Source organism: Sceloporus occidentalis, unplaced genomic scaffold (assembly GCF_023333645.1).
Source record: "Sceloporus occidentalis isolate IW3139 unplaced genomic scaffold, rSceOcc1.0.p SCAF_4, whole genome shotgun sequence".
NCBI classification, from domain to species: Eukaryota; Metazoa; Chordata; class Lepidosauria; order Squamata; family Phrynosomatidae; genus Sceloporus; species Sceloporus occidentalis.
The window spans coordinates 79,500,938-79,527,556 of NW_028316984.1; the positions used below are offsets into that span (position 1 = coordinate 79,500,938).

The 26,619-nt window shown below is 42.3% G+C and overlaps 1 protein-coding gene across 2 annotated transcripts; it reads left to right on the forward strand.

Annotated features, from left to right (window-relative positions):
• LOC149314064 (tRNA endonuclease ANKZF1-like) lies at positions 1-26,572 on the forward strand. 2 transcript variants are annotated; one of them, XM_089520443.1, is made up of 17 exons: positions 1-445; positions 2,703-2,820; positions 6,047-6,144; positions 6,462-6,564; positions 7,362-7,561; positions 8,503-8,618; positions 9,230-9,377; positions 10,089-10,311; positions 11,568-11,660; positions 12,112-12,273; positions 13,892-13,990; positions 18,156-18,411; positions 18,882-18,993; positions 22,055-22,222; positions 23,996-24,077; positions 25,769-25,909; positions 26,226-26,572. In XM_089520443.1, exons 2-17 carry the CDS (start codon positions 2,706-2,708, stop codon positions 26,342-26,344), a joined length of 2,235 nt encoding a protein of 744 aa, XP_089376569.1. In that variant the 5' UTR covers positions 1-445; positions 2,703-2,705; the 3' UTR covers positions 26,345-26,572. The 2 variants fall into 2 exon arrangements, with proteins under 2 accessions (XP_089376569.1, XP_089376570.1); XM_089520444.1 differs by having other exon boundaries at positions 3-445; positions 23,996-24,066; positions 26,226-26,307.
• Positions 26,573-26,619: the final 47 nt, after the last annotated feature.

The following is a 26,619-nucleotide window of genomic DNA, read 5'->3' on the forward strand; positions in this document are numbered from 1 at the left end:
AGGCCCGCCCAGGGAGGAGTGGGGGCTGCTTCCTTCCTCCATTGTTAGCGCCCCCCAAACAACAGCCTCACCTCCGCGGTCGCCCCTGGCAACCGGACCCGCTGGGGCTCATCCTCCGCCGCCCCTGCCGCCGCCGCGACTTCCAGGACTGTCACTCACACTCCTCCCCGCTCCCCGATTGGTCGCTGCCGCAACCAATCAGAGGCCAAGAGAAGGACATGGCGGAATCAGGGAGGAGGGACAATGAAGGGAGGGGGAGGAGAAACCATAGAGTCTGAAGAGGCTACGAGGGGACAGACCGACACCGGAAGGGGATGCGTCCTGTGGCGAGGAAGAGGGGAATCCATGATGAGAGGACGGAAGTGACGTATACGGAAGTGTGATCCCCCCCCCCCCTTTAAAGTGTTCCAAAGCGTGAGGAAGGGTGACTGACTTTCCGGGCGCGGTAAGCGGTGTCCTCTCTCTGAGGGGCTTCTGGAAACGACTGGGTTGCTGCTCTTTCTTCTTATTTCTCTAGGGCCAGGGCCAGCTGGTGCCCTCCTTTTCCCGGACGCGTCCTCCATTTCAGCCATCTGTCCAGGAGGAGCTCCCAAAATGTCCTCCATTCTGAGCAGGATTAAGCAGCGCATGAGTGTTTTGTAGCATTTGGGGGGAGGGTCATGTCCTCCACTATCTAGATGGCTATATAGTCAGGGTGTCCTCCCTTTCCACTAGGAGGAATTCCCCAGTGTCCTCCCTTTTGTTTTGCCGCCGTCCTCCATTCCACGGTGCCTTGTCCTCTGTGCGGCGAGGCCATGCCTGGTCCCCTAGGAATGTAGGAATGGCTAGGCTAAATCTCGGCTCGTGGTCTGCGGCCGTGAGAGAGGTGTAGTCCGGCAGTGTCTGGTTCAGTGCCTGGACCCAAAGGACCTTGAAGCAGTGGTAATCCCTCGTTTAGACTTCTGTAATGCGCTCTACATGGGGCTACCTTTGAACCAAGTTCGGAAGCTTCACCTGCTTCAAAATGCAGCAGCAGCTAGATTGGTGCCTGGGACATCCAGGTCAGACCATATAACACCTGTACTAAAATCTCTACACTGGCTGCCAATTAGCTTCCGGGCACAATACAAAGTGTTGGTTGTTACCTTTAAAGCCCTACGTTGTTGTGATGATGATGATGATGATGATGAATACAGGTTGGAGCCTGAGGGCCAGCCTGTGTCGTGGTTTGAGAACTGGATTAGGACACGGGGAGAACAGGGTTCAGATCCCAGCCATGGAAGCTCACTGAGTGATCCTCAGCCTCAGGGAAGGCAATGTCAAACTCCCTCCGAAGAAGCTGGCCAAGAACACTCCATGATGGGTTGCCATATGTCGGGAAAGACGTGAAGGCACCAGGGCTGGGGAGTAGGAGTAAGGAGCGAAAGAGCAAGAGGGTTTTAAAGGAGAAGGAGTACAAGTAAGGAGTGGCAAAATATATTTGCTGCTTCTTACTGCTGTTACTATATAATTCATGCAAAAAACAATGTTATTATATTGCACTGGGGAAGGGGCTGGGGGGCAAAGAGACACACTTACACACACACACACACACACACACACCAGCCCTGCAAAGCCACCAGGGTTTTCCCCCAGGGCTGGGGAATAGGAGTAAGAGGATTTTACAGGAGTAGGAGTAGCATTAAGAAAAAATATCTTACTCCAGAGTAGGACAAGGAGTAACCCCAAAATCACCATTACTCCCCAGCCCTGGAAGGCACACAACAAAAGCAACGGTATATTTCCCCATCCACACTGAAATAATCCAGGTTGACACTGCTTGAACTGCCAAGGCTCAATGCTGTGGACTCCTGGGAACTTTAGTTTTGTGAGGCATTTAGCCTTCTCTGTCAGAGAGCTCTGGTGCCACAATAAACTACTTTCCCCAGGATTCCCTAGCATTGAGCCAGGGCAGTTAAAGTGGTGTCAACCTGGATTATTTCTGCAGTGTGGATGCATCCTTTACTGCTGAGTATGGCTGCTATAGAATTCCCATATCAGCTCCTGTAACTGATATGGGAATTCTGCTAATTCTTATCTGTTCAAGACCTTTGGTCAGTCCTCCATATGCTTCTATGGGTGAGTGAGAGGACTCTGGCGAAAATGATGGTGGTGAAGCCTTTACAGATCACCAGCTGCTTGACAGTAGTTATTTTCCAGGTGCTCCTAATATTACCATTATTTCCTGGCATGGCTCCTGTGGCTTTTTCTTGAAGCATAGGAACTTCAGGCTTCAGATCACCTAAGTCTCTGAGAATGTGCCAAAGAAAAATGGAGAATGAAGGGGAAATCTTTTATAATTATTGGACTTGTTAATAATACTGGCTTCCTCTCTTAAGAAGGATAACGTAAGGGGGGGGGGGTTGCCATTCTTAGAGTGGCTTCCTCAGTAAGCAGAAATGTACCATTCTTCCCATCTTCCCATTGCTGTTTCTCCCTGTTGGAAAAAACTGCTGAGAAATTCTACCAACATACTGAAGGTATTATATATAGAGAAACTCAGGGTGAAGATATTAAACCATAGATTTGCTCCTTCCCTGTCTGCACCTTGGAAAGGATTTGTAATAGCAGCTACGAAACCCCTTTTTGAGATATCAGTTCCCCTATTGAATCTAGAGGATGTCAGCCATAAAGGTTCTTCCTTCAAAACTTGTTGGTTCTCTCTTTCTCTCTCCCTTTCTCAGATCATGAAGCCTGCTGAGACGTTGTCCATATTTGAGGCTGCTCAGAATGCATCATTAATGGATGGACTTTGCCTTGTCACTGAATCGACAGGAGATGTCTCCTCAGTACCAGTTCCAGGTTATTGATGCTTTCTAAGGGTTATGTAACTGAGAAAAGATTCTGGCTGTAGATTACTGTTCAGTAGATTTGAGGTTACTTTATTCTTGAATTCTCTAGTTCAGTGCTTCTGCTATCTGATGTGGTGGATTAGCAATTTCCCCCCTATTGTTTCAGGGACCAGTTATCATATCTGTGCCATATTGGCCTAAAACAGACAGGTGAAAAGGTCAGCCATTAGGCTGCGTTGGGGTGTGGTGTTTAGATGCTGCATGACCCCCAAATCTCATGGAAGCCGCACCAGGGCCACCTAAGGTGGCCCAAACCCAGCCACAAAAGGAGTAGGGGGAAAAACACTCCTTTTGCTGGCCGGCAACTCGGATCCAGGCTCGGCACTGAATTAGCCATGGCCCACTTTATCAAGCCCATTTACTTGAAGGCATTATTAACCTATATAGCATACTTTCTTGGAAATTCACTTCAGACCAGCAGCAAGTGGCTTGCAGATAGGTAATTATATTTAATTCCTTTGTAATCACAGTAATTCCATTTTAATATCAATCTTTTGTAAGTTTTAACTAGATTGTATTTTAATTTTGTAAGCTGCCTTGCATCTCAGTTTTAGCAGACAGGAGGGGTATACATTTATTTACTTTAAATAATTAGCTTGTTATAGGGACTTCGGACTATTCAGAAAGGCCAGATCCAAAGGTATAACAGGAATGCAGTAATATAATAATAATAATCCTGGATCAAGGCAGGAAACAACAATAATTAAAAGATACACCATATCAGTTGAAACACATCAGGTAAAATACACATCAATTTAAAAAGACATATGTACAGTTAAAAAGGACAAGATATACATATATTAAAACAATCCATATTTAAAATTCATAATTTAAAATTCACAATTTAAATATCATCTGGGTAAACCTGACAGAAGAGACTGACTTTTAATATTCTTTTAAATTTAGACAGAGTATTCAGCTGTTGAATCTCTTCTGGCAGGTCATTCCACAGTCTAGGGGCTGCTGAAGAAAAAGCCCTCAGGCTGACAGTTGCCAACCTAGTCCTGGCTGACTGGAATAAATGTCTGTCAGAGGACCTGAGCATACGGTGCAGATTATATGGGAGGAGGCGATCCTTTAGGTAACCTGGACCCAAATCATGTAGGGCTTTAAACCTAAGAAGCAACACTTGGTACCTTGTCCGGAAACTAATTGGCAGCTGGTGAGGTGATTTTAATACTGGTGTAATGTGATCACTCATGGATATCCTAGTAATCAATCTGGATGCCATGTTCTGAACTAGCTGAAGTTTCCGAACTTGGTACAGAGTTAGCCCAGTGTACAGTGCATTGCAGAAGTCCAGCCTTAAGGTTACTAGTACATGCGGTTCCTCCAGCTCTAGGTAGAGGCACAGATGGCATATCAGCTGAAGCGTATAGTAAGCACTCCTAACCGTATCTATCTGAACTGCCATTTGAAGCGACGGATCCAGAAGCACCCCCAAATTGCGAACACAGTCTTTCAGGGGAAGCATAACCCCATCCAGGACTAGTTGACACACCTCCAAACCCAGGTTAGGACCTTTAACAGTAAGCATGTCTATCTTGTCTGGATTCAGCTTCAATTTGTTTTCCTTCTTCCATCCCATTGTCCCTCCAATGCCCCACTATCCTTAACTGAGGCTGTTTTTGAAGGCATGGAGAAATATATTTGAGTGTCATCAGCATACTGATATCATCCCACCCCATGCCTCCGGATGATCTCTCCCAGCGGTTTCATGTAGATGTTGAATAGCATTGGGGATAGAATGGCAACCTGTAGCATGCCAAATAACAGCTTCATTCTTTGAGAAGTGGCTATCCCCAAGCACCACCATCTGGAACCTTCCCAAGAGATAGGATCAGGAACCACTGAAGCACAGTGCCTCAGATTCCCAAATCCCTTAGGATTTGGGAATCCCTTAGGATTTGGGAATCCCTTAGGATTTGGGAATCCCTTAGGATTTGGGAATCCCTTAGGATTTGGGAATCTGAGGCACTGTGCTTCAGTGGTTCCTGATCTTATCTCTTGGGAAGGTTCCAGATGGTGGTGCTTAGGGATAGCCACTTCTCAAAGAATGAAGCTGTTATTTGGCATGCTGCAGGTTCCAGAAGGATACCATGGTCGATTGTATCGAACGCTACACAGGCAAAGATCATCCACTAAGGTGACCATAGCAGTCTCAAATGCCATATCCTCTTCTGAAGCCAGTTTGAAATGATTTGTATCATCCAAGACTGCCTGGAGTTGGAAGGGAAGTGCCCTCTTGATCACCTTGCCCAGAAAAGGGAGATTTGAAACTGATCTATAGTTGTTGGGAGTCCAGGAGGCCTAGGGAGGGCTTTTTGGGAAGTGGTCATAACACAACTTTTTACACAGGGTGAAAAACATCTGTCTCTGAGAGATGCATTAATAATATATTGTAGTTGAAGTCTCATTGCATCTCCCCCCTGAAGAAGGACAGCGATTGAAAGGACAAGTTGTTTTCCTTACTTGCCCCAGCAGTTTGTCCATATCAGAGGTACTCACCAACTGGAACTGTTCCAGTGTAATTCTACTCACAGAGTCGCTGGACACCTCGTTGTCAACTTCCGCTACAAGGACGGCATCTAAGCCAGCTCTTCTACAAGACATTTTATCTGTGAAGTAATCATTAAAAGCATCACAGCGAACTGCTGAAGGTTCTAGAATTGAACTCATCCACCAGTTATGTGATGTAGTGTTATGTGATGAGGAATGTAGTGGGAAGCCATGTCTGAACTGGGTCATAGTTTAAAGTGCTACGATGTCATCTTGTGACATCATCAGTATGCAACTTTAGCACATTGGCATCTTGGTCAACTACTTAAAACTAATTTGTTGTTCTCTCAAAATTTGGTTTCTCGTGGCCATTTCTGAAAGTTCACATATTCCATCTAGAATTCTCAGTTCAAATATTTAAATTTTTTTGTTGTCCATTGTAAAAATATCAGTACATAGAACCATACATACCTTCTCTCTTTTCCTGATTTCATATATCAATCTTTGCATAATCCTTTCATAAAATGATTTTCACATTCTTGCATCCTTCTGAATTTGAGACAATGTGCATCTTATATCTTTGTGTTTTTTATTTGTATTAGATAAGGATTTACCTTACTTACATATGAAATTTATACTTACTGCTGTATCTGTGGCTATTCTTCTGTTTTCCTCAGTAACTAAAAGCCCAGATCGACCTAGCATGGTCCTAGAAGTACCAGACCGGATGTATTGCTCTGCCTGTTCAAGGAGTTTTGAAAGTCGAGAAGATCAGGTAGGTACTGACGAATAGTTTTCTTTGAAAGATGACTTTTGTATAAACAAAATGATGAAAATTCCTGTAATATCTTACCCTCAGATAAAATTCAGGGACTTCTTTTCCTAACCATCATTGGTAGGTCAGTAAATCTGTTGGCAAAGGACAGATAGGTAGCATCTGTTTTGGGTTGACCTTGATACTGCATGTTTTCACTGAAGCACTAAGTTCATTCCACAAAGATTTGTCTAGCTCAGTTTGGTATATATTCCAAATATTGATCCACTTACTGTTATCTCCTATGTCTTATTTCTCTGTCTTCTTTTTCTATTCAGACTGAGCATTATCGACTAGATTGGCACCGCTTTAACTTAAAGCAGCGACTACTGGGCCGCCAGATGCTCACAGCTGAAGAATTTGAGATGAAGACTCAAGCAGGTACATGGTTTGGATTAGGTATTGCTTAAACATTTTCTGTGGTAGTGCTCGTGAACACTAGCTCATGACAGAATGTTGCCCTGGCTCAGACAAAAGGGTGGTGCACAAGTATAGCTTATGCATGTGTGTGTCGCTTTTTAGATGGGGCACAGAAAAATGTTCTGTATCACTTTGTGCTCCATCCAAAGCTTGCCTATCAGCAGGAAGGACAACTGAGTTCCCGGGGGGGGGGGGGGGGGAAGGAGGGTACCCTTATTTCTTCCTCCTCCAAGCTGAGACCAGCTGCTTTTTCATGGTCTGATTGCCTCTTCTCTCCAACACCCTGCAGCACCAGCCACTCCCAGGGTTTTGCAGCTGCTGGTACTTGGAAGAGGACACAGAACTATAGAAGTGGAACATTGTGCTCCACCTAGGTGATGTAGGATGTCAGCCAAAGGCTCCAAATGTCTTGCTTTAAAGTAGATACATGGGAGTGACTACCTAGTCCCTGATGGCTGCTTGTAGGGGAGTTGGTTCATGTAATGAGTTCTTATAGTAATGCACCTTTTTCATTTGACTCCAGTATTGCACATTGAACTGGTAATGAGATATGCTGAGCGGCTTGGTCTTCTAGATCTAGGCATGTCCTTTTATTCCACTGGAGTCCTGATTTATCTTAAGCAGGAAGTTTTCCATCTTTCCTAATGTAGATAGTTTCTCTTGTGCAGGGACAGTTTTCTTCCTGACCTGCTATGAAGTAAAATTCCAGAGGCAGGATCTTTACTTTTGTGACCATCTGTCACTCTCTTGGTACATAGGTGATGTCTCCAGCATCTCTGGCTCCGATTCCAGTGACTCAGATGGTGAATCTGATCTTTCATCTTACCAGAACAGTGAAGACAAAGCAAACAAAAATCAAAGCCACTCAACACATCCTCTACGCTCCCAGCGTGTTCTGTTCAAAAATTCTCAAGGCCAGCTTATTGCAATCTATCGCTGTGTGTTGAACACTACAAAGGCATGTTGCAGGACACCAAAGCAAAGAACCCACTGAGCATCATTCCCTTCCTAGCCTTCTTCCTCTTCCTACTGTAGTTACCAGTTGTCTGTGATGGCCTCAGCCGAGGGCAACATTATGACTAGGTTTCAAAAAACTGCTTCTCTGTATTGCTGTATCCCTTTATTTCTATAGTCCTGTATTTTGGAGAGTGTTCACAACTCCAATGAATTCTCTTGAAGCCCCCTGAGAAAGGCCTAGTGTGGCCAAAATATGTTGGGCTTTTTAAACACTAATAAACAGTTGACCATCTTTTAGCCCATGCTTCTCTCCTCTTTGCTACTTGGTTACATGCTTTCAGGCCCTTACCTATACTGTGTTGCTGTATAGCCAACTCCTGCTGTGCTTAAGTCTCTCTCTCTTTCCTAGTTTAATTGTTAAAGTCATCCCTCCAAGGCATTCTGATCCTCAGCATGGTATTTTAATATCAGCCTGTTGGGGATGTTGCTAAACTCTGGGCTTGTTGCTGTTAATCTGTGAGGTTGCTGTCTGAGACTTGCCTGGTTGCCCTGGTCACCTGGTTTTGACCTTCCCCTGCCCAGCCTCTTCTAACACCACACCATCCCATGATTCCTTCTCCCTTGTGTCTGCTATATCATAGAAGAGATTGGACTTCATGTTGGATGAACAGGGGCAGTTTCCTTGATTTTAGAACTGGTGTGGGGAGGAACAGCCATTTGCCATTCTTATCCTTGACCTTAATTGTACAGTTTTCTTTGATTTCGTTGGGACCTCTGCAGGATTTCTCACAGGCAGAAATGAAGCTTTTGTATAGTACTATCAGTCCTGTTACCCAAGTCCAGATAACACCATGCCCATTCCTGTTTAGCTGGAAATGCCAGGCTGGAAATGTTCCATTACTCATTCTGTGTGCTAACTGAAAAGTATCTGTGTATCTCCAGGGTAGTATGGAACATCCTGCAGAGATAGTGGCATCCCTTCAGAGGCAAAGCCCCAGGATTACCTGGATTATTTTGATGGCTGGTGGGGGACACTTTGCTGGTGCAGTATTTAAAGGGTAAGAATGCTGTATGTTATGGAGATCCTTGCTGAATTATAGAAGCTTTCTTAGAATGTGTTTGATGGCAGACTGAAAGACATCATGATTCAAGATCATTATTAATTATGGAGGTGCAGAACCTGGGACTGAATGCAGCCCTCCCTGAGTCCCAAATTGTCTGTCTAGGGTCTCTAGATTGCCATATCCACTTCCCATGACACTTATGTTTCCTAGCTTTTATATAGTTTTGTTAACATTCTGAAAGACTGAGTACATTTCCAAATGATAAGCTACCATCAGTAAAAGGTTTATGCTAGAATATGCTGGTCTTTTTGATACCACTTTTTGGTTCTTTGTATGTGGCCCCTGAGAATTTTGCTGTAACGAGGTCCCTCACCCTTGTTCTTGATAGCGCATAGTAGCACACATAAGGGAGAAGATTGGCATGGTAGGAAAGAAGGTATGTGTTACATATATTTACATAAAGAACATAGAGCTTTCCCATTTGTCTATATACAGTTGGAACACATTCATGTCGTAGATAAATCATGAGTCCTCTTTGGTAATATATCATTTCTAAATATCTTGGATATTATTCTGTTGCATGCTTATCTTCACTTTATTCCCAGAAATGAGGTGCTGGAGCATAAGACTTTCCATCGATACACAGTGCGAGCCCGCAGGGGTACAGCCCAAGGGGTGAGGGATGCTCAGGGTTCTATGCCCAAATCTGCTGGGGCCTCACTGCGCCGCTACAATGAGGCTGCTCTGCTTAAGGTGAGTAAAATGCCTAGAGCAATCAAGGAAGACTGGGAAGGATCTTGCTGTTTTAAAGTTTTCTAGCCACTTTTTGCTTTGTTGTTTCAGAGGGAGGTTGTCTAGATCCTTCTACCTTCATAAAGGAAAGAAACAACAGTTAACTTCCTTTAGCTGAGGTTCAGTAAGCCCTTGGTATTGGCAGGCTGTAGATGACCACACCCCATATTATCCAATGGTGGGATGTGCTCGTGGGTGCACTGTGAGGGCATGCGTATCGCTGTCCATTGGGTAATATGAGACTTGGGCTTTATGTTTTTCCCATTTGTGGTGGGGGGGACAGAACTGAATCCCTTCGGATGGGAAGGGGTCATCTTCTTCTCAGTAGCATCTACAGCAGGGTAATGTACAGGAATGAAGGGGGGTGAACTGTTCAAGTGCTAGCAGCTTGGTGGCTCCTGCTGCTGCTACTTGTCTGCTGTTTTTTTTCTTTTTTGATGCAGATCCTGCATGCCAGGGAACAGATTTCTTCATCTTGCATTTTGTCACTTGCATAAAAATGAGGATTTTATGTAGGCAAGGCATATCTATCACATACATCTCTTGGACAATTGACCAGTTACTGCATTGGGCCCATGCATCACTTTCATTGCATTGCGCTCCTGCTGCAGGGACATACACTGAGATGGAAACTTTGTGCATAAAAGTATTACCCATTGTCTCTTCTTACAGGATATTCAGGAGCTGTTGGTTAACTGGGCAGGGCATTTACAAGAAGCAGAGTGCATCTTCCTTCGTGCCCCTCGCACCAACAGGGCTCATTTCCTTGGCAGCAAAAATGGCCCTCTTCAGCGAAATGATCCCCGGATCCGGGGCATTCCTTTTAGCACTCGGAGAGCCACTTTCCATGAGGTGCAGAGGGTGCATGGGGTTCTGAGCAGTCTGCAAGTCTATGGTGAGCACACCCTTTTCAACACACTTCACAGAGTGGAATTTCGTTCTACAACTCTGTTTCTGCTGTTGACTTGGTTTTTAGCAATTAAGAATATCTCTTCTTCCTATAACACAATGCAGGGTTTCCCAGTCAGAAGATTACATTTTCCCTGGAACTTTCCTTAGCCCCAAATAACTAGGTTCTAAAAGTTTCACATAGTTTCTAGATCCTCCGCTATCCACTGGAACTGGCTATTTCTGTGCTTTTTACTGAAATCAGGCCCAGATCTTCCTTTAGGTCAGCTTTGCTACCCCTTTCCTAGGAGACAGAGGGTGAGGATGGTTTCCCAGTATCCCTTCCACATAAGAGGGGCATTATAGAAGTATTTAGTCCTGTAGAAGATTTCTCATACAATAGGGTCATAGACTGGCAGCTGTCACATTCTCTGCTTCTTTCTTTGGGGTGGGAGGAAGCTCTGTTTTCTCTTCTGCTAGGGTAGTGAAGCAGTCACTGCAGCTGTATCTTGTGACTTGAAAATGATGCCAACTTTCCTTTCTCTTTCCTGTTGCATCATTTTCCCATTTCTTCTGGAGCATGGGGGAGACAGTGGCTGCTTTACTCAGAACTAGCACTATCAGCATCATCTTTTTCACTGATGAGGAAGTTGTTTTAACACTGCTACCCCATCTACCTTCTTTCTGGGGCACAGAGTCCTTCTTCACCTACTCCAAAGTGGATGGGTGGGAATTCCATTTTACAGTGTGGGAGATAGCCCTTCAGTTTCCACTTCAAATATCCAGATAATTTAGCGTGCTCTGGCTAAAATGTTACCATTGTGATTTGTGAGCTGCAGCTGTACCGTTGTGGTGCTGCTGGGAGTGGAGTATATACAGTGCAACCGCGTTATACCTGGGTGTGCTTTACACGGACTTGAGCGTGCGCACTCAAGCCACGGGGGATGCAAGGGGCAACATGTCCCATTCAAATGAATGGGGCGCGTGCCTGTGGCACCCCGTACGCTCCTGTGCCGGCACACATGAACCCCATTCAAATGAATGGGGCTTGAGCATAGGCAGAATTCACCTTACGCGGGGGGAGGGGGGCGGGGGGCGGAACAGATTCCCCACGTAAGGCAAGGGCGCACTGTATTGCATATGTCCCAAACTGAGATTTTTAACTGAAGTGTGAAACTATGAAGATTTTTCTTGACAGACAATACTGACTGTGAGTTCTGGAGGTTATATTTTGAAAAAGTAATGTTCCATATTCTGTATCAGGAAAAGATACAGCAGTGACAGATCTGATTGGTTCTCCCCGGAAGAGCTGGAAAAAAGTAGTAGATGAAACATCTTCACAGGGTCAAGATACTGGTGAGTTGGAGAGCTCTCTTGAGATGGAAAGAATCTGCTGTTATAGGAAACATTTTGGCTGAAGGGTGTGGTGTAAATACCTTAAGTGTCCCTATCCTTCCATCCTTACCCTTCTAGCTAATGAATATGCTTTCTGCAGCTTTTCCCATCCAGCTCTTAGGCCATTGAGTGGAAAGACTGTTGCTGAAGACATCAAAGTCCAGGGCATTCTGCCTGAGATTGAGAATGGCTTTAGTGAAGAGTTCCTGAAAAAGGACTGTGGGCTGAAAAACACCCAATTGAGGACAGAGGTTACTAATGTGAAGGATGTAATAGCAGTAGTGCCTGTAATTCAGCTGAGAGAGGAATGACTAGTTGATAAAATCCCCATTCACAGCATATTTAATGATCCCATTTTTGCTCACCTGGCAATGAGAAGGATAGACTGATCCATGCCTCCTCTTTCTTACAGTCTCCCCAACAGGGACAGAGGAAGAGGAAGAAAGCGGAGAGAAAAGCCCAAAGCACCTAGAGATGCTGGAGATGACACTGAGTACACTGGAATTGCGTGAATTTGAGGTGGCACCAAAACGGAACCTCAAGAAGAAGAGGAAGAAACCAAAAGTTTTAATAGGTGGGTGGTTAAGATACAAGACCTGTTCCTAATTAGTCATTTACCTTTCCTAGTATTGCAAACTACAACTATTACAAAGGACCTTCTCTGCTGCAGCATCCTGGTTGAGGAATGTCTGCCCATTAGAGGCCTGATTGGTGCCTACATTGCTGACATTTTGGCACCAAGAGAAAACATAGTTGTTGATAAAAGCCTTTGGGCATGTAGATGGCTTTAAATTGTTTTAAGATGTGTGTGTGGTTTTTTAATATGTCATCTTTGAATTTCTTAATTTGTTTACTATGTTTTAGCCTGTATACATTGTATGCCATCCTGAGATCTTTGGCTAGAGGATGGCATATAAATATTGTAATAATAAAATGATAAATACAGACTAGGTGGGGGTGGCAGCAGCTGACCCAGCTTCATGGATCCAACATGGATCCAACGCCACCTTTGACGTTATTAGCAATTCTACAGCTGTAGTGTGCCCTCATTGTTAGTAAGGCAGCAATTAAGGCTGAGGGGCCTTTATTGGAAATAGAGCAGCAGGATACTTAAGTGATTGGTCTTTGCCCTCTGCCAGCCCTGTCTGCTAACAAGAAAAAGAGGGAAGACTTGTGTTTCTGGAGTTCAGTTTGTGGTAGCACTGCCGGAACTGTTACAGTTTCAATCAGACCTTACAGAGTTCATACAGGATAGCAAAGACAGATTTTGTGCAAGCAAATACGTGGACTCTATAAAAGTGGTCATGGATATGAATTTTCAGGAATTGAGCAGAGCAGTGGATGACAGGGAGTCTTGGAGAGGTCTCATCCCCAGGGTCACTATGGGTTGAGATCAACTCAAGGATGATTAGCAAAATATATATGTAACACAGAATGTGTTTAACCTTATAGTCTTTATTATATTTCATAATCAGTACTTATTGCTATGGTATAGGTGATGTTATGCCCACTTAGAGACTTGTCATAGTCAGAAGATAACCAAAGTTGCTCCTTAAAAATTCCAATTTGTTAATTAAATACAATCTGTCAAACTAGGACAAGACCTCTATATGAAGGTCAGCTAATGAGGTCATAATCTCTAAAATATAAGAAATAAAAAGTACTAGACATGATGAGTGATACTACATATGATACTAGATACGTGTCTTGAGTATTATAGAAGATCTAATTGATAGTATTTTAATAGCTAGCATTTAGAAACTGAAAAATCTGAAAACTCAAATAGGCTGAGGTGCCAAAGGATTTGCTAATCAGAATCCTTAGACCCTAAGGAATATATACAAAGGCTGGGAGATTCACTGTAAAATAATTGTTTTTCTTTCTAGCCAGCAAAACTGTGTCAAGCCTGTTGGTGTTGAGAAAACTAGGGTAAGCAGAGGAGAGCAGATTGGACTTGATATATCATCATAAAGGTTGAATAGTTTATACATTTTTATCCTTGTTTTAGGAACTCAATATTTTTGCTGAGCAATTTATATTTTATACAGCATTTTAAAAAGTATTAAAGGATTTATACTGTTAGGAAGGCTGTCCAATAAGAATATTTTCTGTACACCTATTCTTTGATGAGTGATAAGGAGTGAGTTCAGCAAAGTACACCTTTTACCATGTAGTCATTTTTTTTTTAACAGAATCTTCCAGTAAAATTTCAGGAGGTGCTGAATGGTCTGAGACCTTATTGCCTAGAAGTGAGAAATCAGCTGAGACCCAAAAAGAGTTGGAAGCTCAAGGTGAGCCTGAGATTGGTGTGTGTGTGTGTGTACATTTCAAAGTTATAATCTTGTTAGTCTGGATCAATATGCAAAGAGAGCTTTTAGCGCCTTTGAGACTGAGAGAAAGAAAGAAGTTGGTAGAATTAGTTTTCATATAGTTTTTGTGGGTTTTTTGGGCTATGTGGCCATGTTCTAGAAGAGTTTCTTCCTGATGTTTCGCCAGCATCTATGGCTGGCATCTTCAGCGAATGCTTGCCTGGAAAGGATTTGGGTATATATATTGTGTGACCTGGAAAGGCAGGAGTGATTTGCATGTGTATTGTTCTGTTGCTAATGGTAGGCCTCAGGGTGGGAGGGTCTGCACAAGAGGATTAGTGTCTGCTTGATTAGTGCTCATTTTCTGCTGGGAGATTTCTCATTTGCATTTGTTGAGTCTTCATCTTGCTATTTTTCAGGACTGGTAGCCAAACCTTGTTTACTTTAAGGGTTCCCTCTTTCCTGTTGAAATTGTTCAGGTGTTTGTGGATTTCAATGGCTTCCCTGTGCATCCTGACATAGTAGTGGTTGGAATGGTCCAGACCTTCAGTGTTTTCAAAAAGTATTTTATGCCCAGGATGGTTAGTGGCATGTTCTGCTACTGCTGATTTTTCTGGCTTTCCCAGTCTGCAGTGTCTCTCGTGTTTCTTGATTCTTGTTTGCACACTGCATTTAGTGGTCTCTATGTAGACTTGTCCGCAGCTGCATGGTATGTGGTAAACTCCTGCGGCTGTGAAAGGGTCTCTCTGGTCCTTGGCTGAGCGAAGCATTTGCTGGATTTTCTTTGTTGGTTTATAAACCATTTGAAGCTTGTGCTTCCTCACCACTTTGCCTATTCTTTCTGTGACTCCTTTGATGTATGGTAAAAATACCTTCCCTTTGGGTGGCTGCTTGTCTTCACTCCTCTGGGTTTTCCTGGGCCTGACAGCCCTTCTGATGTCTGAGCTGGAATAACCATTAGCCTGTAAAGCCCAGTCCCGGTGCTTCAGTTCATCTTCCAAGACATGGGGTTCGCAGATGCGTTTTGCTTGGTTTACCAGTGTTTTGATTGTGCTTCTTTTTTGTCCTGGGTGGAGTTCTTGTGCAGGTATCTGTCTGTATGTGTGGGTTTTCTGTATACTGTGTGACCCAAATGTTGGTTCAATTTGCAGATGACTAGGACATCCAAGAATGGCAGTGTTCCTTCCTTTTCTTTTCCATAGTGAATTGGATGTTGGGGTGGATGTTGTTCAAATGGTTCAGGAACACAGCCAGATCTTCTCGTCCATGGCTCCAAATGGTGAAAGTGTCATCCACGTTTCTGAACCAAGTTGTGGGCTTTTTCGGTGCTATTTTCATATACTTCAGTCTACCTGCTCAAATGCATGGAGTCAAGTGCCTAGGAATAGATTTTTGTGTGTGTGCACAATAGAAATGCAAAACTTGTGGGTATGGTGATGAGGGGACAAGTTCCTTTTTAGCAAGGGTTTGTTGTAGGACAAAGGCATAAGGAAGAATCTCTAAAGTGAAAATGACTATATAATCTATGAATGGTGGTGGGAGTTATTGCAGTCTATTGTGATGCTGACTGGGAACCAGAAAGGAGATGTGAAGGACTACCAAGAGAGCCTTCATGTGACTTATGCCTATTTGCCCAAAGTGGAATGCTAACTGGAATTGTTGGCAATGGAAGGCATATATAGTTGGCCCTTAATATCCAGTTTCTGTTCCACATCCCGCAGTGGATGCCAAACAGGACCTCAACTCCCATTTTATGCACCGCCATCAGGGTGAATAGGGCAGGGCCATCCGTAGATACCCAAATCTATAGATGGCAAGTGTGCAGTTGGGGTGGGCTGACTGTATCACATTAGACTAGAGGATGAGCAAGTGAAAGTACTTTTAATTTTGTACATGACATGATTAGATCTTGTGATAACATTTCCTGAGCAGAAGTGTGGATAGAGTTGACATCTGGGTTTGTGGAAGGTCTTTTGCCCATCTCACCATCTGTATTGTGTGTTCTCCTATAGGTAAGTAACTGAGATTGAGAGACTGTTTACTACTAGTTGTTGTTTCTTTAAGTCTTTATTGCGTTAAAAACAAACACATACCTATATATTACATTTAAACAAACATACATAAATCATAAACAACCACACCTACAAACATAAAAGAAAAACTTCCAAAATCCAAAGTAGTCACTATTAGTTTCTTAAGTATTCTTTTATCAATAATTAATCATCTCTTTTCTGCAATTGCTTTTTTAAGTAAAACATATCTTTGTTAAACTGAAACTATTGTAAATTACACCATTTATTCATCAATTTAATAATAATAATAATAATAAAATTTTATTTATATTTCCCACCTCTCCCTTCAGATCGAAGTGGGATTACAGCAGTTAAAACAACAATACAAATACAATCATTCAATAAAATTACAACAATTATTACATTATTAATAAAAAACTGATTTGCCACCTGTTTACCGTTCTGTTAATAATAATTTATTTTATTATTTTTTCCTTCTTTCTTTTTTAAGAGCCTGTATTTTTTGTTTGTTTGTTTCCTTTCTATATATAAATACAATTGCCCAATTCTGTCATTTCATTTACACTTTTACGGAAGTCTATGTTCTAGCACGCAACACCATATATATATATATATATATATATATATATATATATATCTGACAATCGTCTTGTTATATTTTTGTTTATCATCTTGTTATTTCTTGTTCTTTTATTCTTGTTCAGATTTCTGATCCCACAAACTTTCCAAATATTCCATCACAGGAGACCCAATCTTCCTTAAATTTACCTAGTGAACCAAATTTGATCAAACTAGTCAATTTGTCATTTTCTATTAAGTTGTACATTTTACAGATCCAGTCTAATATATCTGGTTTCCCCTCATCTTTCCAATTTTTTTGGCATAGATTAATCTGGCCACAGAAATCATATAAACAAGATTCTCCCATATCTTTTTTTCTATCTCTTTGTTAACAATTCCTAAAACTATCTTGGTTTTTTTAAAAAAAAAAATTAAATGTAAAATTTTGAATTAAATCCCAAAATTGTTTAGCCTTCAGGCAGGACCACCACATATATATCATGGTACTTTTTGGGGAGGTTGTCTACTACTAGTAAAGGCCTGCTACTAAGAGCCCTTAAAATGGCAGCATTATTGTCCAGAATAGCTCGCAGTTTATTGATGTGTATGAGAGGTCTCAGTTGGGAACTATATGTGACCAATAGTGGAGTTCTGACATTTTTAGTCTTGACTTATGTAATAGATTAGTCCTGGGTACAAATCTTGCATTTTTTAAAAATTATTATTTTAAATTACTTCATATGGTGGACACTGTAGCAGACAATGAGCACTAATCAAGCAGACACTAATCCTCTTTTGCATACCCTCCCACCCTGAGGCCTGCCATTAGCAACAAAACAATACACATGCAAATCACTCCTGCCTTCTCAGGTTCACACAGTGAGTGTGTGTGTATACACACACACACACACACATATACATATATACATACACCCAACTCCTTTCCAGGCAAGCATTCTCTGAAGATGCCAGCCACAGATGCTGGTGAAACATCAGGAATAAACTCTTCTGGAACATGGCCACATAGCCCGAAAAACTCACTCAAAGAAGTTTACAGTATAAGCTTTCATAGACTCTGCTTATTATTTATTTCATTCATATGTCACCTTCTTCCTGGAGAGGACCGAAGGTGGCTCAAAGAAGGGTGAGCAGTGGCACAAAACCCTATAATTCTTTTTAAATTTAAATAATTATATTATAACAGTATAAAATTATTTTAAAACATATATAAAGAGAGCTATTTTAAATAATAAAGCAGACGCTATCTACAAAAGCTTATGCTACAAATTTCATTCTTTTAATCAGTCTCAAAATGCTACAAGATCCATTTGCATATAGATACAGACTAAAATGGCTGTCTTTGAATACACATGCTAAAGCTTATGGTATCTGAGATGGCCAAGTGTACACATCCAGCTTGATTTAATAATAGGAAGTTCACAGTGACCTTCACATTCAGCATTTATAGCATATTGGGAACATGTGCTGATAACCAGGAATTGAGTATCATGTTTGTTTGTTATGGTTCACGAAGACTTTCTTCTCCATTTCAGGTGCTCCAAGCACATCAGTGGAAGATGCTTTATTCACAGCCTGTAAGGTAGGAGATGTCAGAGCACTACAAGATCTTCTGGGAATAGCTGGCAGCACAAAAGAAGAGCTAGATGAATGCAGAACGATGGCCTCACAGCACTTGCTCAACACGCCCCTGGATGAGAGCGGCTGGACAGCTTTGCACGTGGCTGCTGCAGCAGGAAAGAGTGCAGTTGTGCGGCTACTATTGGAGACCGGAGCTGATCCTACCCTCAGGTAATGTCAAATATGAGTGGTCATCTGTCCTGGAACCCCAAAATAGGGCTCTTGAATCACATGGGCTCTCTGTAGTCAGCATTTCTGTTTTGCATTTGGAATGATGAGCAGCTGCTCTTGGAAGCCCACCGTACTTGGATCAGTGGACCCCATAATATCAAGCACAGTCTTGAGTCCAGGTATTTCAGCAATATTAGGAATTAATTGGTCTCAAAGAACCAGACTCCTTAAAGCTTGCTTTGTCAAAGATCCTTGAAAATATAGAAAACTATTCAGATAGTAAGCCATAGGGTGGTTCATCTGCAGGAATAAAATTAAAATCTGTTCATCAGCTGGGATTGGCTTAACTTCTCTTGGATTCAACTGTTCAGCCAGGGAAGAGTAGTAGTTCAGGTTGCTTCATCTATCAACTACATGTTTGCACCCGCTGTGCTTCTGAAAACATGAAGTAATATTGTTTTCTACTGCAGGGACAGCAAGGAACAGCCGCCATACTGTGTATCTGCAAATAAGCAAACTCGTGCTGAATTCCGCAGGTTCATGGGTGAACAGCCTGAGAAATATGACTATGTTAGGGCTCAGGTGAGTGGCAATGGAGTCCTGGATGCCTCTATGTAGATACATACCATATTTCTCTGGTAGGCATTGATGTACTAAGAAGATATAATTTGATATGTTTATGGTTGGCTCATTTGCACGTGTAAGTCACTCATCTTTAAGTATGTCATTGGAGTCAGGTGGGGAGGAAAAATGATTCTGGATAGTGTATAGCTATCATATGATTTTCCATTATCTGATAATTATTTAATTTATTTTACTCTTGCTCATATTCCACCTCGTAATATTGTTCGATGCTGTTTTCATGATCTTCAGTCTGTTAATCATGACCATCTCAGTCAGACTTTGGATTCTTCACTCTCTTCTCTAAATCTTGGGGACTCTACTGACTCAGCAGTGTCTCTATTTAACTCCACTCTTTCATCAACTCTTGACTGCTTTGCCCCTGTACCTGTATGCGTGTCTTCCTTCACAACTAGGCCTCAGCCCTGGCTTACTCCCACAGTTCGATTTCTCTGTTTCTGCTCTCGAGCTTCCAAACATTTGTGGGGGGAAATCCAGGGAGTGGGCTGATTTTATTCATTATAAGTTTGTTTTTTCTTCCTTTTCACGCACCCTGTCTATGGCAAAACAGAACTATTATAATTCATTGATCTGTGCCAATGAGAGGTGCCCACAGCATTTGTTCTCCACCTTTAACACTTTACTAAAACCTTCTCCTCCTGTCTCTTCATTATTTTCTCCTAATGATTTTGCTATCCATTTCATTACCAAGATTACCACTGTTTGTTCTGAGATCGTTGCTCCTGATTTTTCATCTACTACTAAATCTTCAATCACTTTCGACTAAAAATTTTTTTGTGTTTCCTCTCTAAGGATGAACTCTCTACGCTGCTGAACTCTTCCAAACCTGCAACTTGTTCTCTTGATCGAATTCTTTCTTGTCTTCTCATCTCTGTAGCACCTTCTTTTCTGTCCTCGCTTCTGTATATCTTTAATCTTTCTCTCTCTACTGGCTCTTTCCCCTGTGTTTTTAAACATGCTTTAGTTTTCCCAATTCTGAAAAAAAAACCCTTCTCTTGACCCTTCTTCTCTGTCTAGATATCCTCCTATTAATCTTTTTCCTTTTCTTTCTAAGGTTTTGGAATTGGTTGTTTATTTTCAATGCCTTGAGTTTCTTGAGACTAACTCCATCTTAGATCCCTTTCAGTACCGTTTCTGCCCAAGGCTCTTTACAGAGACGGCTGTTACAAAGATCTCAGATGATCTTTTGCGGGCCAAGGCTAATGGCCTTTATTCTATTCTTGTTCTCCTTGATTTATCTGCAGCCCTTGACACCGTTGATCACTATCTCTTAGTTGATATACTTTCTGACATTGGGTTCTCGGACTCTGTTCTTGATTGGTTTAAATTTTACCTGTCAGACAGCTTTTTTGCAGTGGTCACAGGTGGTCAGGCTTCATCTTCTGTGCCATTATCTGTTGCAGTTCCCCAGGGCTCTGTTTTGGGTCCCCTATTGTTCTCTCTTTACACATTGTACTTAGGAAAACTCATTAGTTCTTTTGGCTTTTCCTGTCATCTGTACACCAATGACACTCAGCTGTATCTTTCCACCCCTGATCTTTCTCTGGGTCTCCAACAGCAAGTCTCATCTTGTCTTACAGCTGTTTCTCAGTGGATGTGACACCGGCATCTGAAACTCAATATGTCCAAAATGGACCTTCTTATTTTTCCACCAAAGTCTATCGTCCAATATTCCTTTTCTATTTGTGTTGATGATCTCTCCTTTCGACCTGTGCAGGAAGCCTGCAGTCTTGGTTTCATTTTTTATTCTTCCTTGTTGTGTATCCCTCAGATTCAGGCCATAGTCAAGGCATGCAGATTCTTTCTCTATAATATTGCTAATATCCAACCATTTCTTTCGGCCTCTACTGCCAAGATTCTGGTCCATGCCCTAGTGGTCTTGCGACTAGATTTTTGTAACCTCCTTCTGGCAGGGCTTCCTCGTTCTCACCTGTCCTTTAATTTCTGTCCAGCATTCAGCTGCACGTATTATCATGTCTGCTCACTGCTTCGCTCATATCTCTCCCATATTGTCTACCCTCCACTGGCTCCCCCTCCCTTTCCGTATTCAGTATAAGCTTCTGTTGATGACTTTTAAAGCCCTGCATGGGCTGGTCCCTCCTTATTTATCAGAGCTTCTTTCTCCTTACCTTTCCACTCATGCCCTCTGTTCTGGTAGTCAAGGTCTGCTGTCCCAGCCAAGGATTTTCACCGCCCCATCCCAGATCCTCCCCTTTTCACTTGCTGCCCCTCACTCCTGGAACCTCCTTCCTCCACAAACATGGGTCATCACCTCTTTAAACAGCTTCAAAACTGAGTTAAAGACTATACTGTTCAGAGAAGCATTTCCAGGCATTACATTGTTGTTATTTTAATTTGTTGTCTGCCTTATTTTATTGAATGTTAACATGTACTAAGATGTATTGTATTTAATTATTTTGTAGAATGTATGCCACAGGCAGGTTTATTTTATCTATTTTAACTGATTGTATGTACAGCACTGTGAAAATTTACAGTGTTATATAATTAAAGCTTAATAATAATAATAATAATACACTGTACACTGGGGCAAAGTGTGACTTTTGCAGACCAATTTTGTGGGCTCTAAAGCCTAAAAAATATTGGTGCATTTTTCAGACAATTTTTGCCCAAAGATCATGCAGAAAAGCCCCCAAATGTATGAAAACATGCAAACAAAAAAAAAAATACCCCCACAAACATCCCAGAACTCCTTAATACCCCAAACACTTCTTTTCTTTGGCAACCACTCTCAAAATAGCAACAGGAAGAGATGCACCATCACTTCCTGTCACCATTCTGAGAGACACTGCAGAAAAAAATGGCAGTATTTGGGCTTTGGAGTGTGCAGCCCGTTGGGGGCTCCAGGAAGAAAAATTGGCCCCCAACCGCCACACAGTTGCTCACTTCTGGTGTATAGGAAGTGTGCACTTGGTAGTGGAGTGGGGTTTCTCCTGGGACTTTGGCATGTTCTGTTTCATCCACATTTACGGCCTAACCACAGGTGCCTGGACCCCTAACAGCTGAAATGGAAGCCAAGCAGGCAGAACGCCGGCGAGCGCAAAAGGCCCAGAGGAAGCAGCGTGAGAAAGAGGAACGAGAGGCAAGGCAAGTGCTGAAACAAGAAGAGGATGAGAAGAGACGTTTTGCCCTGCTGAGTGACCGTGAGAAGGTGAGGACCTTGTGATTCTAAGAAGACAGTGGGAACAATACATTGTACAGGGCAATTATTGAATGTGGAGGGGATACTGCTGTGGTGCCACATTTATAGAATGCCTTCCCTTTGGAATCCCAGTGGGCACCAATCTTGGCTTCTTTTAGGACCTGAGTTAAAACAATTTTTTATTGAGACATTTGGGATCTTGATCTTACTTATTTTAAGTGTACATGTGCATAGTTTTCAATGTTTTAGTCTTTTCTGCTTTTTAACCTTTTTTTGTTTAAATTGTTAATGTTGATATATTTTAATAAATAAATCTGTTCAGTCTGGGCTGCATTTTTAAAAGTCAAGCAGCTCAAAAGGCTAATGCATACTACTTTGTGTAACGTGAGCAGATTCCTTTCATATAATTTTACCCAACACTGTGAAATCTTATCTCTTTTTTTGATAAAATTACCAGCTTGGTAGATGAAGGGAATGCTGTGGATATAGTATATCTTGATTTCAGTAAGGCCTTTGACAAGGTTTCCCATGATATTCTTGCAGACAAGCTTGTAAAATGTGGGCTAGACAAGGTAACTGTTACATGGATTTGTAATTGGTTGACTGGCTGAACCCAATGGGGTTCAACAATGGCTCCTTTCCATCCTGGAGAGAAGTGACCAGTGGGGTCCCACAGGGGTCTGTCCTGGGCCCAGTACCATTCAACATCTTTATCAATGACTTGGATGACAAAATTGGGGGCATACTTATCAAATTTGCAGATGACACCAAATTAGAAGTAGTAGCTAATATTCCAGAGGGCAGGATCAAAATTCAAAATGACCTGAATAGATTAGAAAGCTGGGCCAAAGCTAACAAAATGAAATTCAACACAGAGAAATGTAAGGTATTGCACTTAGGGCGGAAAAATGAAATGCACAGATTTAGGATGGGAGACACCTGGCTGAACGAGACTACATGTGAAAGGGATCTAGGAGTCCAGGTACACCACAGGTTGAACATGAGTCAACAGTGTGATGCGGCAGCTAAAGAGTCAATGCAATTTTAGGCTGCATCAATAAATGTATAGTGTCTAGATCAAGAGAAATAATAGTGCCACTGTATTCTGCCTTGGTGAAGCCCCACCTGGAATATTGTGTCTAGTTCTGGGCACCACAAATCAAAAAGGACATTGAGAAACTGGAGCGTATCCAAAGGAGGGCGGCTAAAATGGTGAAGGGTCTGGAAACTATGTCCTATGAGGAACGACTTAGGGAGCTGGGGATTTTTAGCCTGGGGAAGAGAAGGTTAAGAGGTGATATGATAGCCCTGTTTAAATACTTGAAAGGGTGTCATATTGAGGAGGGAACAAGCTTGTTTTCTGCTGCTCCAGAGAACAGGACCCGGAACAATGGATGCAAACTTCAGAAAAAGAGATTCCACATCAACATTAGGAGGAACTTCCTGACAGCAAGGGCTGTTTGACAGTGGAACACACTCCCTCGGAGTGTAGTGGAGTCGCTTTCCTTGGAGTTCTTAAAAAGAGGCTAGATGGCCATCTGTTGGGGATGCTTTGATGGAGGGTTCCTGCATGGCAGGGGGTTGGACTGCATGGCCCTTGTGGTCTTTTCCAACTCTATGATTCTATTATATTCTTACCCAACGAACTGCCCAAAGTGTTTCACCTGAACCCCAGAAGCTCACTTTAACCAAAGCTTTACACAAAGAAAGGGATTTTTTCCCCCATATAGGCTTTGCTGGCTAGTTGTTTCCCATTGCTAATGGCATTTTTCCCCCTTGTAGCGAGCCCTGGCAGCTGAGAAGAGGCTAGTTTCTCAGTTAAAAGACTCCAATGTATCTTTGAGCAATACCAGGTACTGTACAGGTATCCCCACTTTTTGATTACTTACTCTTTCAACCATTCTGAATTATACCCAGAATCTGTATATGTGATGCATGTTTTGCTGTTTTGACCACATATCAAATTAATGGGTTTCTCTATACAGTAATTTAAAAGGGTGGAAAGAGCGGAGGTTCATTCTTTGGTTCAAACAGATTGGGATGGGTGGGTTTTTACTTTTGAGGGGGGAAAGTAACACTTGCTTGGCTGAGGAGGTTATGGACTGGGCAGGGTAGGCATTGCTAACAGGCTTTTATTTTTCCTGCAAGAATGTTAAAGTTTCATAGAAATTACTGAATAGGAGGGGGGATACTATTTCTGAGGAGCAGGAAATGACAGCGGCAGTTCTGACTTGGCTTACCTTCATTCAGTGCTTTCTGCAGCTGGTACAGGACTATTTTGCTTTCCCAACAGCTGAGGGTAAAAAAAGGTGGCAAAGCATGGTAAAACCTGGAGTTGATTCACAAACTCACTGACACTGGAGCCACTGGGATCCACTTTAGGTTTTACTTTGGACTGTTCCTCCTTTACATGAACCAACTGACACCTTAGGAGCCCTGGTGGTGCAATGGTTAAATGCCTCTACTGCGCTCAGGATTGACTCAGCCTTGCATCTTTCCAAGGTCGCTAAAATGAGTACCCAGCTTTTGGGGGGCAATTAGCTTACACATTGTAAACTGCTTAAGGAATGCTTAAGTGCACTGATAAGTGGCATAGAAATGAACTTGCTATTGCATCATCCAGCTTCGAGCAGCAGACAAGACCTGTCCCCAGAGCACAGAGTGCATTTCTTGGAGGAGAATGGCAAAAGCATTAGGCAGCAGGTTTGGTGGAAGGATCCTTTTAAAGTAATAGAGATAGGATACTGTAACAGAGACAGGATGCTGAGTAGACCTCAAGCCCATTGCTTGATGCTTGCTGTTCCCCTCTGAGAAACACGCCCTGCTTCCATTTTTTCTGTTGACGTTGGCTCAGACATAAAACCCTACTTGAAATTCTAGGATTCCATCCTTCTTCTCCTCATCTGTCAGTTTCACATCCTCCTGTTGTTCTAACATTTAGACTGGCTAACAGTTTTGAGCCTTTGGAGGTCTTTAAACAGAGGCTGGATGGCCATCTGTTGGGGAAGCTTTGATTGTATCTGCATGGCAGAATGGGTTGGACTGAATGGCCCTTGAGGTCTCTTCCAAATCTACCATTCTATGAAATATTTTGGAGTAAGACTTGAATACATCACTGGATTCTGCTTCCAGTTATGGCAATGAGACACTTGTTTCTTCTTCCCCAACTCTTCTTCTTCCCCAGTTCGGAGGGCTGCCTGCCACCAGCCCAGGCATGCCCATTAAGCCTGCGTGTGCCCTCCTGCTTTCCTTCAGTTCTTCTCTTCTCTCCATGCTGCCTAACCAAAATGCCCCCTTACATAGAAAGAAAACAAATATACTTAAAATAGTCTTATTCCCCCATTCAAGAGGTGTCTCCCCCCCCCCCCCGGTTATTTGACAGGTTAAGGACCAAAGCACTATAGGTTCTACATTTCGTCATTTCATACTTTTGGACAATGCTTTGTCCATAACCTGTCAAATAAGCAGGAGCTTTATGTACTTTAGGGCAGTGATGTCTCTTTTGGTATGGACTTTAACTGAGCCTTCATGTTGCTGTCTCTTCCTTATCTGCAGGCGCTGTTGGCTTTGTGGGGAGTCACTCCTGGGATGTATTCCCTTCCATTACCTCGATTTCTCCTTCTGTTCCACAAAATGTCTCCAAACCCATCGACAAGGAAGAGCTGCTCCATCCTAGTTGTGGGTTTTTTTGCCCAGGTATGAATTTATATCTACCAGAATCCAAATGGAAATCCCTTAAGGAGCGCAGAGAGGTACAGCATTTTTAGGAGATCCACAGGCAGATTGCAGAGACATTTATTTGGTAGTAATGAAGAAATGATGAGAAATGATTACCTTTCCAGAAGTTACTTTTCTCCCTTTTAAAGCTAGGTTTTGTGTGTAAGAAATGACAAAAATAAAAATACAGAATACTCAAAGCTAGGAAAATGTTCCTGGATTTTAGTATCCTGGAAGAATGTTGACAGCAAAGTAGGGACCAGAGATTTTTAATCAAATGTGTTTCCTTCCACAGAATGCTGTCTGCAGCAGCAGGAATCTCCTTGCCATGTTGAAACCTGTTTCTCAACTGTTGCTTCAGATTGTGACAGATCATTGAAGGGTCATAATAAAACCCTTGTCCTTAATGTATAATGCTCTCGGAGTTTGAAGGTTGGATATAGATGATTCTGCCTTTATTACAAAATGCTTGTTTTTGTATGTCATACAATCATTCAGCAAAGCCCTATTATGTTCTCTTTTCTTCCCCATTGTCTGCTCAGCTCCCAGGTAAAGCCATAACACAGTTCTTCCCCTTCCATTTTCTCCTCTCAACCCTTGTATTCATTGTGAACTACACTACAGCCATATTAGATTTGTCTCTATTTAATTTTGAAACAATTATATAAAATACTGAATTGCTTGTAGGT